General features: G+C 40.8%; 1 protein-coding gene across 1 annotated transcript in view; it reads right to left on the reverse strand.

Moving 5' to 3' along the window:
- Window positions 1-13,913: 13,913 nt before the first annotated feature.
- LOC139541967 (conserved oligomeric Golgi complex subunit 7-like) overlaps window positions 13,914-15,665 on the reverse strand; it is a 30,130-nt gene continuing 28,378 nt past the window's right edge. The window contains exons 18-19 of the mRNA XM_071346906.1: window positions 14,529-14,716; window positions 13,914-14,190 (exon numbers count right to left, since the gene is read on the reverse strand). Coding sequence (XP_071203007.1) covers window positions 14,550-14,716 — 167 coding nt within the window. The 3' untranslated portion in view covers window positions 13,914-14,190; window positions 14,529-14,549. The remainder of the gene's footprint in view (window positions 14,191-14,528; window positions 14,717-15,665) is intronic.

A 15,665-nucleotide genomic window follows, 5' to 3' on the forward strand; every position in this document is an offset into this window, starting at 1 on the left:
ATCACAAGTCTAAGACACCAGATGAAAGATACAGGTCTTGTGAATAAAGCCACCATTTCAGATTTTTTAAATGTTTTACAGGGAAGACACAATATGTAAATCTATTAGCTAACCACGTTAGCAAAGGACACGATATTTTTACTCCCAACAGCCTTTTCCTGCGTCAGTAGCTATCACTAATTCGACTAAATAAAAATATATATAGCCACTAACCAAGAAACAACTTCATAAGATGACAGTCTGATAACATATTTATGGAATTGCATAGTTTTTTTTTTTTTAAATGTGCATTTTTCAGGTATAAATCACAGTTCTACATTGCAGCTGCAATCTGAAAAGGTGCCGACCAAGCCAGAACAATTACAGAGACCAACGTCATATAACTAATTACTCATTTTAAAACATTTCAGAAAAATACACAGCGTACAGATATTGAAAGCCCAACATCTGGTGAATCCAAACAATATTTCAGATTTATGAAATGTTTTATAACGAAAACAAAATGTAGCGCTAAATTAGCATAGCTATACCAGGCAGATTCGGCTAGGCGCCCACGGCCAGTTCACATGCACAACAGATATGATATAACATCGTAAATTGGGTCTTACTATGGCTGATCTTTCATCAGAATGTTGATCAAAGTGTCCTTTGTCAAGATGAGTCGTTGGTTCCGTTCAGAAATGTTCCTTTCCCACTTAATTTAGCATAGGTACTGGTCGAGGGGCACGGATCTCTCAAACGTAAATACAATCCGACAACGGAACACCGCAAAACTCCCGGAAAAATTCAAATAATCTGATTAAACTATATTGAAAAAACATACATTACGATGATATGGTCACATGTATCAAACAAAATTCGACACGGAGATAGTTTTCATACATAACGCCAGCAAAACAGTACACAATCTCAGCTCCAATTCGAGCGATTCAGTAAACCGGAAGTTGTCGGTCACGCCAAAGAAATGGCTCCTATTTCACGTCAGTCCCAGATAAACAAAGAATTTCTCCTCTGACGTCCTCTTGACAACCAGAGGAAGGCGAATGAAGTGTGTTTCTGGTCATAGGGGGCACGACCATATATAGGCAGAGCTTTGAAGCCAGCATAACACATCTTGATTTTATGTTCTTGGTCATGGAAAGTGCTGTGAAATGACTTCTGTATCACTCAGAGACAAAATTTAAACGGTTTTAGAAACCAGAGATTGTTTTCTTTCCAATGGTATTATTTATATGCATATAGTAAGAGCAATAATTGAATAAGAGGCAGTTTAATCTGTAGAGCAAATAATGCTAATGGGAAAATAGCACCCCCTGTATTTTAAGGGGTATTTTGTGAAGATCAGTGACATCTCAATTTAATCCATTTTAAATTCAGGCGGTAACACGACAAAATGTGGAAAAAGTAACAGGGGTTGAATATATTCTGAAGGCGCTGTATGTAAGAATGACATGTATTAGTTCAGAGTCACTCTATTGTAGAGATTCGATGTACAAGGGTAGTTAAAATGGCACTTACTGTATGTGAATAGTTGGGTGGGACAATCATTAGAGTTATGATTTTTGTGATGTATTATTCCATCCAACTAATGTTCACAATCATATTTTATCCCATCTGTAACGGTCACCTGGTTGAAGGCTGTTATATATGTGTTTTTTTATTCTTGCTTTGCATAAACAATAAAGTACAGTACTTCCTTAATTTTGGTTGCGCAAGGGCTTTTTTTGTCATTGTTCACTATGCCGCATCAACTTAGTTTTGTTCTATAGCGCTTCATCCCGTTGATCAAAGAGCACATCATGGATTAACTACAACTAAAGAAGCGCTCCTCTCCCGTCTCTCAATCTTTAACGGCTTTCAGTAACAGGCGAATAATACACTATAAATATATATATATTTTTGGTATATCTCTGTCATCCATAAAATGCATAGCGCGTAGCTTTTTATTTTATTTTAAACAAGCACACAGTGATTGTCATCTTCTTGTTGACTGGAAGCTGCAGAGTGGTCTAACCACATTTCTCCTGACCAGGAGCATTGCAGTACCTAATTGCTGTGGGACACTCCTATACTGGCAATTTACTGCACTTTTAGAAGTCACTCATTCAAAAAAATCGAAATATTCCCAGACAGATATTATTTTTATAAGATGAATTTAAGTGTAAGTGAAACTCAGTAATGTTGTAGTTTTCTCCTTTGTTCACTAGATGACAGCAGAGAACACTGGTTGTTCAGGGGAAGTAGCAGACACTCACTGTGTAAACCATCAAATGTATACTGTACATTAACCGTCAATAGTGAAATAAAATTAGCACAAGATTATTATAAATAATATGAACAAAGTATTGTCAAAAGTGTCATGCTTTTTTTTTCAAATAAATGGTATTTATGGTCCCAGATTTTTGGTAGGCGAGAAACATAGATATCTGTGGAAGCAAATTTGGTAAACTTCCTTATAACTTTCATGAATAGGCCATGTCAAATCCTTTGCACAATACAGTGCATCCGGAAAGCATTCAGACTCCTTGACTTATTACAAATTTTGTTACTTTACAGCCTAATTCTAAAATAGATAAATCGTTTTTTCCCTGATCAATCTACACACATTTTTTTTTTACATTTATTTAACCTTTATTTAACTAGACGAGTCAGTTAAGTGCAAATTCTTATTTACAATGACGGTCTACAATACCGCATAATGACAAAGCGAAAACACTACAAGCTTGGCACACCTGTATTTGGGGAGTTTCTCCCATTCTTCTCTGCAGATCCTCTCAAGCTCTGTCAGGTTGGATGGGGAGCGTCACTGAACAGCTATTTTCAGGTCTCTCCAGAGATATTCGATCGGGTTCAAGTCCGGGCTCTCGCTGTGCCACTCAAGGACATTCAGAGACTTTTCCTGGAGCCACTCCTGCGTTGTCTTGGCTGTGTGCATAGGATTGTTGCCCCAGTCTGAGGTCCTGAGTGCTCTGGAGCAGGTTTTCATCAAGGATCTCTCTGCACTTTTCTCCGTTCATCTTTCCCTCGATCCTGACTAGTCTCCCAGTCCCTGCTGCTGAAAAACATCCAAACAGCATGATACTGCCACTACCATGGTTCACCGTAGGGATGGTGCCAGGTTTCCTCCAGACGTGGCGCTTGGCATTCAGGCCAAAGAATCTTGATTTCATCAGACCAGAGAATCTTGTTTCTCATGGTCGGAGTCCTTTAGGTGCCTTTTGGCAAACTCCAAGCGTGCTGTCATGTGCCTTTTACTAAGGAGTGGCTTCTGTCTCGCCACTCTAACATAAAGGCCTGATTGGTGGTGTGCTGCAGAGATGGTTGTCCTTCTGGAAGGTTCTCCCATCTCCACAGAGGAACTCTGGAGCTCTGTCAGAGTGACCATCGTGTTCTTGGTCACATCCCTGACCAAGGCCTTTCTCCCCTGATTGCTCAGTTTGGCCGGGAGGCTAGCTCTAGGAAGAGTCTTGGTGGTTCCAAACTTCTTCCATTTAAGAATGATGGAGGTCACTGTGTTCTTGGGGACCTTCAATGCTGCAGAAAGGTTTTTGTGCCCATCCCCAAATCTGTGCCTCAACACAATCCTGTCTCTGTGCTCTATGGACAATTCCTTCGACCTCGTGGCTTGGTTTTTGTTCTGACATACACTCTCAACTGTGGGACCTTATATAGACAGGTGTGTGCCTTTCCAAATCATGTCCAATCAATTGAATTTACCACAGGTGGACTCCAATCAAGTTGTAGAAACATCTCACGGATGATCAACGGAAACAGGATGCACGTCAGCTCAATTTCGAGTCTCAGAGCAAACGGTCTGAATACTTATGTGAAGAAGCTATTTATTTTACTTTTTGGCAAACATTTCTAAAAACCTGTTTTCGCTTTGTCATTATGGTGTATTGTGTGTAGACTGATGAGGGGGAAATTATTTAATTCATTTTAGAAACAGGCTTAAACGTAACAAAATTGGAAAAAGTCCTAGGGGGTCTGAATACTTTCCGAATGCACTATATGTCGCTTTGGATAAATGTCATATTATTGTTATTTGTATTATATTATTAATAAAGTAATTCTGCAAAAAAAGTGGCAAAAAACATAACTTTTTGTCCTGAATACAAAGTCTTTATGTTTGGGGCAAATCCAATACAACACACCACTGAGTACCACCCCTCATATTTTCAAGCATGGCGGTGGCTGCATCATGTTATACAGTACAGTGGTTCCTCAACTAAAAGTTTTGAGATTATGCCGCGGGACTTAGAGGTAATTTGTGGTTTAGTACGTTACCCTGCATCACCACTTCATTGCTCCAGAGCACCGCAAGGGGGAGTTAGAGCACTGATTATGCTTTTGGAAGCTGTAAAAAAATTGTCATTTATATTCCATGATATTCTTAAGATATCTGTGTTGACTGAATATAAGCAGCAAGTGCTGTTTGCTAAATAATCAAGTTGATGGCGCAGTCATATAGCCCCGGCACCTACATAAAGCTGAGTGACTCACTCATTCATGGCTTTGGATCAAGATAAATAAGTACCAACATCCTTTCTGATAGTCTAGAATTGAAAAATAGAAAATAGAAGTGATTATAAAGAGTCACGACTCTACAATTGATCGCTAGTTTTGGTCTCAAATAAGCACGGTCTGTGAAGAGCGTTTAACTAAAATAAGCAATGTTTGTTAAAAAACACCAGGAATATATAGACCTAGACCTAGGAACACTTCAAAAACGAGAGTCAGGGTTAGTGCTTTGTGTATATTATTGGTTATCCTGACCTGGATGCCATGTATTATAGTCTCGAAAAGGAAAAATATTACCGTCTCTTGCCCATGTCATTTTCATTTCATAATGCACCCTTTTAGAGAGATAATTTAATTAAACAGCGACCTGTTTTATAAAATGTTTGAACAAAAAATATTCAATTTTATTTGGAATGGCAAGCCAGACAAAATCAAAATGGCCTATTGTCTCACCCTGTAACGACCGTCGTCAGGAGAAGGAGAAGAGGACCAAGGTGCAGCGTGGTAAGTGTTCATATTACCTTTAATAAAATACGAAACAACAAAAACGACAAACGAACAGTCCTGTAAGGAGAACAAACAAAACAGAAAACAACCACCCACAAACACAGGTGGGAACAGGCTACCTAAGTATGGTTCTCAATCAGAGACAACGATAGACAGCTGCCTCTGATTGGGAACCATACCAGGCCAAACACATAGAAATACAAAACAAGGACAGCATAGAACACCAGACATAGAATGTCCACCCAAACTCACGCCCTGACCAACCAAAATAGAGACATAAAAAGGATCTCTACGGTCAGGGCGTGACACACCCCATGTTCAAGAATGGCCCTTTTCCCCTTTATTCAGATTACAACCGCTCACTTTCAGTTATTTGAAAAATATATAATCTCCAAAATATCGTACATTTTTAAACAAGGTCTTGAACATGAGATTGTGAACTCTGCAAACAATGTTTCCAATCCGAGAATGAGAATGGTAAATGACTATATTTAATACATTCATTCAATACACTGGAATACAAAATAATCCATCCATCCACCCATTATGGGCTATTAGCAGGACAATAGACTCTTGCCAAGAAGGAGGGTAGGGGGAGAATTGTATCGTCAATTTCTCAAGCCAAAATGTATCGATGGCCTTCACCAGTTCATCTTTGAGTTACGGATGAATGTTTTCAGTTGATGCCAAACAAGTTTGATCAGGTTTAAATCAGGAGACCTACATGTAGATATACTGTAGGTATGTTGTAGGTATTTTATTTATTTATTTTACCTTTATTTTACTACATAAAGGTCTACTTACTCTGCTGGCGTTTTGACCCAGTTTATGCCCTCATTTGCAATGCAAACCCAGGCGGCAGTGTGTTTTGGTCCGAGCAGACCCTTTTCCGGCTTACAGACGTAGATTTCATCAAGCCAGCTTCTTTCTATGGTGCTACATTCACCCATTCCAGGGTTAGGACTGTAACCACCAGAGGACTTGAAAATGAGCAGGAGCTGAGAGGATCACCAAAACTAAAGCTATTTTGATTCCAGTGCATTTAAAAATAAAATGTATATAGCCTATCAATGTGTAGGCATACTGTGTAATAAAATCAATAATTGTGTACTAAAAACGTGAATGTGTTTTTGCAGAGCATACAACCATGCCGACAACCATCCGTGGAGATCAGTGGACAAAGGGCTGGACAACAAGCCACACTGAAAAAACGCATGGTTCCACAGAATACCAACTGGGACGGATCCCGAGGGAAATGTGGCTTCTTCATCAATATCTTTATGCTTTCATTAATAAAATAATGATACAAATACTCTTTCAAAATGCAGATGTTTATTTCGTTAAGGATCCATAATGAATTACTAATGGGAGTAAATATCACTGAATGACAGAAATATTGGAACAAAGTAGGCTTTGATCCATGCCTGGGCCTGCAGGACGCAAGGTTCTTTGTTTGTCAGACGAATCATTGGGTCGAAACTACAGAACAGTACAAAACAAGTGAACACACATGGTTAATGTTCTGAAAAATAATATATATATTGGCTACATGGCTCCCAAGTAGCGCAGCGGTCTAAGGCACTGCATCTCAGTGGTTCGAATCCAGGCTGTATCACATCCGGCCGTGATTGGGAGTCCCATAGGGCGGTGCACAATTGTCCCAGCATCATCTGGGTTTTTCCGGGGTTGGTCGTCATTGTAAATAGGAATTTGTTCTTAACTGACTTGACTAGTTAAATAAAGGTTAAATAAAATGAAATTCAAATATATATATAAATAATGTGTTACAGAGCCTTTCCATAAATCCACTCAAGTTTCTTCAACTGTCTTCTGACTGTAATTAGAGCGATGTTGATGTTGTGCTGTGATGCCAGCAGATTCCAGACTGCATTTGCCGATCGCCCATCATCTTCAACAATCAGTGAGTCGATGGCTTGAAAAGTCTAGCTGGAAATTGAATACAATGTAGAAATGATGACCAGCATGGTCAAATAATGAACTCAGCAAAAAAAGAAACGTCCTCTCACTGCCAACCATTTATTTTCAGCAAACCTAACGTGTAAATATTTGTATGAACATAACAAGATTCAACAAACATAAACTGAACAAGTTCCACAGACAGATGACTAACAGAAATGGAAAAATGTGTCTCTGAAATCAAAAGTAACCACCAGCTGCATTAAGTACTGCAGTGCATCTCCTCCTCATGGACTGCACCAGATTTGCCAGTTCTTGCTGTGAGATGTTACCCCACTTTTCCACCAAGGCACCTGCAAGTTCCTGGACATTTCTGGGGGGAGTGGCCCGAGCCCTCATCTTCCGATCTAACAGGTCCCAGACATGCTCAATGGGATTGAGATCCGGGCTCTTTGCTGGCCATGGCAGAACACTGACATTCATGTCTTGCAGGAAATCTCGCACAGAATGAGCAGTATGGCTGTACCACATGAGGGAGGAGGATATCTTCCCTGTAACGCACAGCGTTGAGATTGCCTGCAATGACAACAAGCTCAGTCCGATGATGCTGTGACACATCGCCCCAGACCATGACGGACCCTCCACCTCCAAATCGATCCCGCTCCAGAGTACAGGCCTCAGTGTAACGCTCATTCCTTCAACGATAAACACGAATCCCACCATCGCCCCCTGGTGAGACAAAACCGCGACTCATCAGTGAAGAGCACTTTTTGCCAGTCTTGTCTGGTCCAGCAACGGTTGGTTTGTGCCCATAGGCGACGTTGTTGCTGGTGATGTCTGGTGAGGACCTGCCTTACAACAGGCCTACAAGCCCTCAGTCCAGCCTCTCTAGCCTATTGTGGACAGTCTGAGCACTGATGGAGGGATTGTGCGTTCCTAGTGTAACTCGGGCAGTTGTTGTTGCCATCCTGTACCTGTCCCGCAGGTGTGATGTTCGGATGTACTGATCTTGTGCAGGTGTTGTTACACGTGGTCTGCCACTGCAAGAACGATCAGCTGTCCGTCCTGTCTCCCTGTAGCGCTGTCTTAGGCGTCTCACAGTATAGGACATTGCAATTTATTGCCCTGGCCACATCTGCATTCCTCCTTGCAGCATGCCTAAGGCACATTCACGCAGATGAGCAGGGACCCTGGGCATCTTTCTTTTGGTGTTTTTCAGAGTCAGTAGAAAGGCCTCTTTAGTGTCCTAAGTTTTCATAACTGTGACCTTAATTGCCTACCGTCTGTAAGCTGTTAGTGTCTAAACGACCATTCCACAGGTGCATGTTCATTAATTTTTTATGATTCATTGAACAAGCATGGGAAACAGTGTTTAAACTAGAGGTAGACCAATTATGATTTTTCAACGCCGATACCGATTATTGGAGGACCAAAAATAGGCCAATACCAATTAATCGGACAATTTTTTTAATTTATTTGTAATAATGACAATTACAATACTGAATGAACACTTATTTTAACTTAATATAATACATTAATAAAATCATTTTAGCCTCAAATAAATAATGAAACATGTTCAATTTGGTTTAAATAATGCAAAAACAAAGCGTTGGAGAAGAAAGTAAAAGTGCAATATGTGCCATGTAAGAAAACTAACGTTTAAGTTCCTTGCTCAGAACATGAGAACATATGAAAGCTGGTGGTTCCTTTTAACATGAGTCTTCAATATTCCCAGGTAAGAAGTTTTAGGTTTTAGTTATTGTAGGAATTATAGGACTATTTCTCTCTATACCATTTGTATTTCATATACCTTTGACTATTGGATGTTCTTCTAGGCACTTTAGTATTGCCAGTGTAACAGTATAGCTTCCGTCCCTCTCCTCGCCCCTACCTGGGCTCGAACCAGGAACACATCGACAACAGCCACCCTCGAAGCAGCGTTACCCATGCAGAGCAAGGGGAAAACTACTCCAAGTCTCAGAGCGAGTGGCGTTTTAAACGCTATTAGCGCGCACCCTGCTAACTAGCTAGCCATGTCACATCGGTTACACCAGCCTAATCTCGGGAGTTGATAGGCTTGAAGTCATAAACAGCTGAGCTGCTGGCAAAACGCACGAAAGTGCTGTTCGAGTGAATGCTTACGAGCCTGCTGGTGCCTACCATCGCTCAGTCAGACTGCTCTATCAAATCATAGACTTAATTATAACATAATAACACACAGAAATAAGAGCCTTAGGTCATTGATATGGTCGAATCCGGAAACTATCATCTCGAAAAAAAAACATTTATTCTTTCAGTGAAATACGGAACTGTTCCGTATTTTATCTAACGGGTGGCATCCATAAGTCTAAATATTCCTGTTACATTGCACAACCTTCAATGTTATGTCATAATTACGTAAAATTCTGGCAAATTAGTTCGCAATGAGCCAGGCGGCCCAAACTGTTGCATATACCCTGACTCTGCGTGCAATGAACGCAAGAGAAGTGACACAAATTCACCTCTTTAATATTGCCTGCTAACCTGGATTTCTTTTAGCTAAATATGCAGGTTTAAAAAAATATACTTCTGTGTATTGATTTTAAGAAAGGCATTGATGTTTATGGTTAGGTACAGTCGTGCAACTATTGTGCTTTTTTCGCAAATGCGCTTTTGTTAAATCATCCCCCGTTTGGCGAAGTTGGCTGCCTTTGTTAGGAAGAAATAGTCTTCACACAGTTCGCAACGAGTCAGGCGGCCCAAACTGCTGCATATACACTGACTTTGTTGCAAGAGAAGTGACACAAAGATATCCATGTTAGCAGGCAAAATTAACTAAATATGCAGGTTTAAAAATATATATCTGTGTATTGATTTTAAGAAAGGCATTGATGTTTATGGTTAGGTACCTTTTTCGCGAATGCGCACCGCATCGATTATATGCAACGCAGGACACGCTAGATAAACTAGTAATATCATCAACCATGTGTAGTTAACTAGTGATTATGATTGATTGATTGATTGTGTTTTATAAGATAAGTTTAATGCTAGCTAGCAACTTACCTTGGCTTCTTACTGCATTCGCCTAACAGGCAGGCTCCTCGTGGAGTGCAATGAGCGGCAGGTGGTTAGAGCGTTGGACTAGGTAACCCTCTATAACCACTACACGTTACGTGTATGATCTTCATGTCTTAACAAAAGACTCCACTATGCAAATAACCATTTTGGGTGCGTCTGAGTTTGCCAGAGCGCAGAATAACTGATGAATTTACGAACGCTCAACACCTGTTGAATATGGCCGGTGTCAGTATACGTCGGCAAAAAAGTGTGATTAAATTGTTGCCAGCAGCACAGTTAGTCACCAACACTCTGGATAACATGACAGCAGCCTAACCAGCTCTGTTAGGGCGAGTAAAATGGTCAGAGTGTGAAGGATGCTGAATGGGTGTAGACTATGAAGAGCTCTCCAGTAGATACCAAAACATTCAAAGGCCATTTTCTCAAAAGTGAGGTTACAAGTTGATCAACTTTCAAAGCTGAATTACTTTCCGATTGTCCCTGAAATGCAGTGTATGATATACATTTTGTATCTCTGTGTCTCTGCTTTTATCCAATGTAAAAAACAGAATTTCTAATTTTACTACAAAAGACAGAATCAAGGCGGTCGGTCACATATACTACAGTTCTGCCATAGTGATATGTTTGCCGTGACTTCTGTCTTTCAAATTAGTATTTTCTGTGATTTTATTAAGCAGAGAATAGAGCCCCACAATGGAGATGTCATGATACCCATAAAAACTAGCGGTCAAACACGGAAATGGTTCCAATAGTTTTTTCACAATTCAAAACATTTAAAATATGGTCTGTGTTTCATCTAGGCTTACCCTGACGTGACGTTTTGATAATCGTATAAATCTCTCTAGGACAAGGTGACTTTTATTAATGTATTCACCTGGATTCCCCCCCCCCCTCAAATGAAATTATCCCTGTTTGACCGGAAGGTTTTATGGGTACTTTGACTCATACTGTGGTACTCTATAGGAGATAAGAAAGGCATATGAGTGAACCAGCAGTGTATTGTATGGTGCACATTGTGTAGAGTAAAACACTCAAAACCACACCTGTCATAATCATATTTCCCAGCATGCTCTACTGCAGATGGATACTCAGAATTGTTTGTTTCAATTTGTGTATTTGCACTTACTTTGATTGGTTGATTGATCGTATGCTACACCAAGATAAATAGCATACAGATTTCTAAACTAATACAATATGTTAGTGGTTGGATTTATTGCACCCATTACTGAGATTGTTATTCCAGTTTAGATAATCAAGGTAGTCTCCTATCTTAAACCAACCTACTTTGGCAATCATTCTGAATGCAGGTTTCAAAAGTTCCAGTTGTTGGATAGCTTCAATCTGTCTGGATTCAAATAGGAAATACATGTCTCTTTGCAGCCAGCATAATGTGACTTGCAGGCCTGATGTGGCCTGTAAACCAGGAGTTTCCTAATTTGAAAGGCTAATATGGCTGTTGGAACTCCCTCAAAGAGGGTTCCTATGATTAATCCTTAAAAGATAAAAGGGTTCCTGGTAGAACCATTCATAAAGGTTTTTAGGAAGAACCCTTCAAAGTTAAAATGGATCTCTGTAGAATCAAAATCAAATCAAATTGTATTAGTCACATGTGCCGAATACAACAGGTGTAGACCTTACAGTGAAATGCTTACTTACGAGCCCCTATCCAACAACGCAGTAAAAAAATAAAAAATACGGATAAGAATAAGAAATAAAGGTAACAAGTAATTAAAGCAGTAAAATAACAATAGCGAGACTATACAGCTACCGGTACAGAGTCAATGTGTGGGGGCACCGGTTAGTTGAGGTAAGATGTAAATGTGGGTAGAGTTATTAAAGTGACTATGTATAGATGATAACAACAGAGCGTAGCAGCGGTGTAAGGGAGGGGTGGCAATGCAAATAGTCTGGGTAACATTTGATTAGGTGTTTAGGAGTCTTGTGGCTTGGGGGTAGAAGCTGTTTAGAAGCCTCTTGGACCTAGACTTGGCGCTCCGGTACCGCGTGCCGTGTGGTAGCATAGAGAACAGTCTATGACTAGGGTGGCTGGAGTCTCTGACACAGCTTGGTATAGAGTTCCTGGATGGCAGGGCGCTGGACCACAGTGTTGACTTGGGCCGTTCGCACTACCCTCTTACGGTCGGAGGCCGAGCAGTTGCCATACCAGGCTGTAGAACCTTTTGAGGATCTGAGGACCCATGCCAAATCTTTTCAGTCTCCTGAGGGGGAATAGGTTTTGTCGTGCCCTCTTCACGACTGTCTTGGTGTGCTTGGACCATGTTAGTTTGTTGGTGATGTGGACATCAAGGAACTTGAAGCTCTCAACCTGCTCCACTGCAGCCCTGTCGATGAGAATGTGGGCGTGCTCGGTCCTCTTTTTCCTGTAGTCCACAATCATCCCCTTTGTCTTGATCACATTGTGGGAGAGGTTGTTGTCCTGGCACCACCCGGCAAGGTCTCTGACCTCCTCCCTATAGGCTGTCTCGTCGTTGTCGGTGATCAGGCCTACCACTGTTGTGTCATCGGCAAACTTGATGATGGTGTTGGAGTCGTGCCTGGCCGTGGAGTCATGAGTGAACAGGGAGTACAGGAGAGGACTGAGCATGCACCCCTGAAGGGCCGCTGTTTTGAGGATCAGCGTGGCGGATGTGTTGTTACCTACCCTTACCACCTGGGGGCAGCCCATCAGGAAGTCAGGATCCAGTTTATTTTACCTTTATTTAACTAGGCAAGTCAGTTAAGAACAAATTCTTATTTTCAATGACGGCCTAGGAATAGTGGGTTAACTGCCTTGTTCAGGGGCAGAACGACAGATTGTACCTTGTCAGTTCGGGGATTCGAACTTGCAACCTTTCGGTTACTAGCCCAACGCTCTAACCACTAGGCTACCCTGCCGCCCCGGCCCAGTTGCAGAGGGAGGTCTTTAGTCCCAGGGTCCTTAGCTTATTGATGAGCTTTCAGAGCACTATGGTGTTGAACACTGACCTGTAGTCAATGAATAGCATTCTCACATAGGTGTTCTCACAGACGAGATCCTGAGGCCCATTGTCGTGCCATTCATCCACCTCCATCACCTCATGTTTCAACATAATGCACGGCCATGTCACAAGGATCTATACACAATTCCTGGAAGCTGAGAATATCCCAGTTCTTCCATGGCCTGCATACGCACCAGACATGTCTCCCATTGAGCATGTTTGGGATGCTCTGGATCGACAGCATGTTTCAGTTCCCGCCAATATCAAGAAACTTCGCACAGCCATTGAAGAGGAGGACAACATTCCACAGGCCACAATCAACAGCCTGATCAACGCTATGCGAAGGAGAAGTAACGCTACGTGAGACAAATGGTGGTCACACCAGATACTGACTGGTTTTCTGATCCACGCCCCTAACTTCTTAAAATATCTGTCCCAGTCATGTGAAATCCACAGATTAGGGCCTAATACATTTATTTCAATTGATTGACTTCCTTACATGAACTGTCACTCAGTCAAATCTTTGAAATTGTTGCATGTTGCGTTCATATTTTTGTTCAGTATACTTTGTACCTCTCATTTACTCAAGTGTTTCCTTTACATTGGAATGGACAGAGGCACAAAAAATAATATTTCGCAAAAAAATTGAATATAATGTTGCGGATAAAGCTCGGAATAACAGTTTCATGTGTACAACATCTAACAACCTGCATCACTAAACAGAGCTTTGCCGTTTCGAAAAGGACGTATTTGGGTCTTTTTTTGTGGTTGTTGCCTTTGTTCATATTTTTTCAGGGCCCCATACTACACAAGTTAAATCACAGAAGAGGTGTCTGAACCCTTCTATAACATGACATTTACATCACACAGAGATTTGGTTCTAAAAATAAAAAGGTGTCATTTGAATCTTCAATTAACTTCATTATCAAAGACTTGAAGAAAAAGAGGCCAGACGTTTATTAAATCAGTGGACAGATTCCAGTACATTACAAATAAACAAAACCATTTCTACCCTGATTTCCAGAAATTAGCCATAATAGAAAACAATATAAAAAAAAAGACAACATAAACAGTATGATGCCAAAGCAGTTTAAATATTTGATAACCAGATGTTGCTTATAGCCATTTCATGATGGGAATATCCCTAAATGGAGACTTCTCAGGTTTCTGCCATACCAGGGGTCCAGACACCAGATTCTAGTTATCATATCTACAGAAAGGGAAACAGATTGTTTATGTGATTGTTACATTACATAAATCCATATTTATACTTAGTATAATGTTTGTCACTTGATTGTTTTCATCTAAATTCTTTGACACAGGATTCGTTTTTTTTAGTCAGGTGTAAACACAAGATATGTCTGACCAACACAGGTCAGGAAGGAAACAACGTATTTGTATTAGGGTGAGAGAACTCTGGGCCCTATATTTATAATGTTTGACTTATGTGACAGGGACAGTGCACATTAAATCAACATTTCAGTGTTCATATAAATGTCAATGTGCCAGAGTTAGCAAAAGAGCTAATTTTTGTCCATAGTCCTATACCTGTTTAGAGTGTGATCGTGGTCAGTGGTCCAGCCCCCTCAGGGCAGCGATGGTGGACACCAGTCTACGGGGTAGCAGTTTGGCTGTCAGTCTGTACTCCTCTGGCTTGGCCCTCAGCAGGGTCACTATCTGCTGCAGGGTCCTGGAGGGCTGCAAGCCCAAAGCATCCATCACGTTGCTCAGATAGTCTGTGGGGAGTTAGAAGAAGACCAACACTGTTACAGACACACTGAAAACACAGTGCTAGTGCCTTCAGAAAGCATTAACAGCAACTCTAGTGTAGATTTGGCCTTGTGTTTTAGGTTATTGTCCTACTGAAAGGTGAATTCATCGCCGAGTGTCTGGTGGAAAGCACACTGAACCAGGTTTCCTTCTAGGATTTTGCCTGTGCTTAGTGTCATTCCATTTCTTTTTTTATACTGAAAAACTCCCCAGTCCTTAACGATTACAAGCATACCAATAACATGATGCAACCACCACTATGCTTGAAAATATGTTGAGTGGTACACAGTAATGTGTTTTATTGGGTTTGCCCCAAACATAACACTTTGTATTCAGGACAAAAAGTTAGATTTGCCAAAAATGTTTAGGTTTCACTTTAATGCCTTGTTGCAAACAGGATGCATGTTTTGGAATATTTGTATTCTGTACATGTCACGCCCTGGCCATAGAGAGGTTTTTATTCTCTATTTTAGTTAGGCCAGAGTGTGACTAGGGTGGGCATTCTAGTTTCTTTATTTCTATGTTGGTGTGGTTCCCAATCAGAGGCAGCTGTCTATCGTTGTCTCTGATTGGGGATCATATATAAGTTGTCCTTTTTCCTTTGGGTTTTGTGGGTAGTTGTTTTTTGTTTAGTGTCTGCACCTGACAGGACTGTTTCGGTTTTCCCACTGTTATTTTGTTCGAGTGTTTTGAGTATTACATTTATCATGAACACTTACCACGCTGCGTTTTGGTTCACTCCTTCATACGACGATCGTTACAGTACAGGCTTCCTTATTTTCACTCTGTCAATTTGTTTAGTATTTGAGTAACTACAAAGTTGTTGATCCATCCTCAGTTTCCTCTTATCACAGCCATTAAACTAACTATTCTAAAGTCAGCATTGGCCTCATGGTGAAATGCCTGAGCAGTTTC

Source organism: Salvelinus alpinus, chromosome 17 (genome assembly GCF_045679555.1).
Source record: "Salvelinus alpinus chromosome 17, SLU_Salpinus.1, whole genome shotgun sequence".
In the NCBI taxonomy this organism is placed as follows: domain Eukaryota; kingdom Metazoa; phylum Chordata; class Actinopteri; order Salmoniformes; family Salmonidae; genus Salvelinus; species Salvelinus alpinus.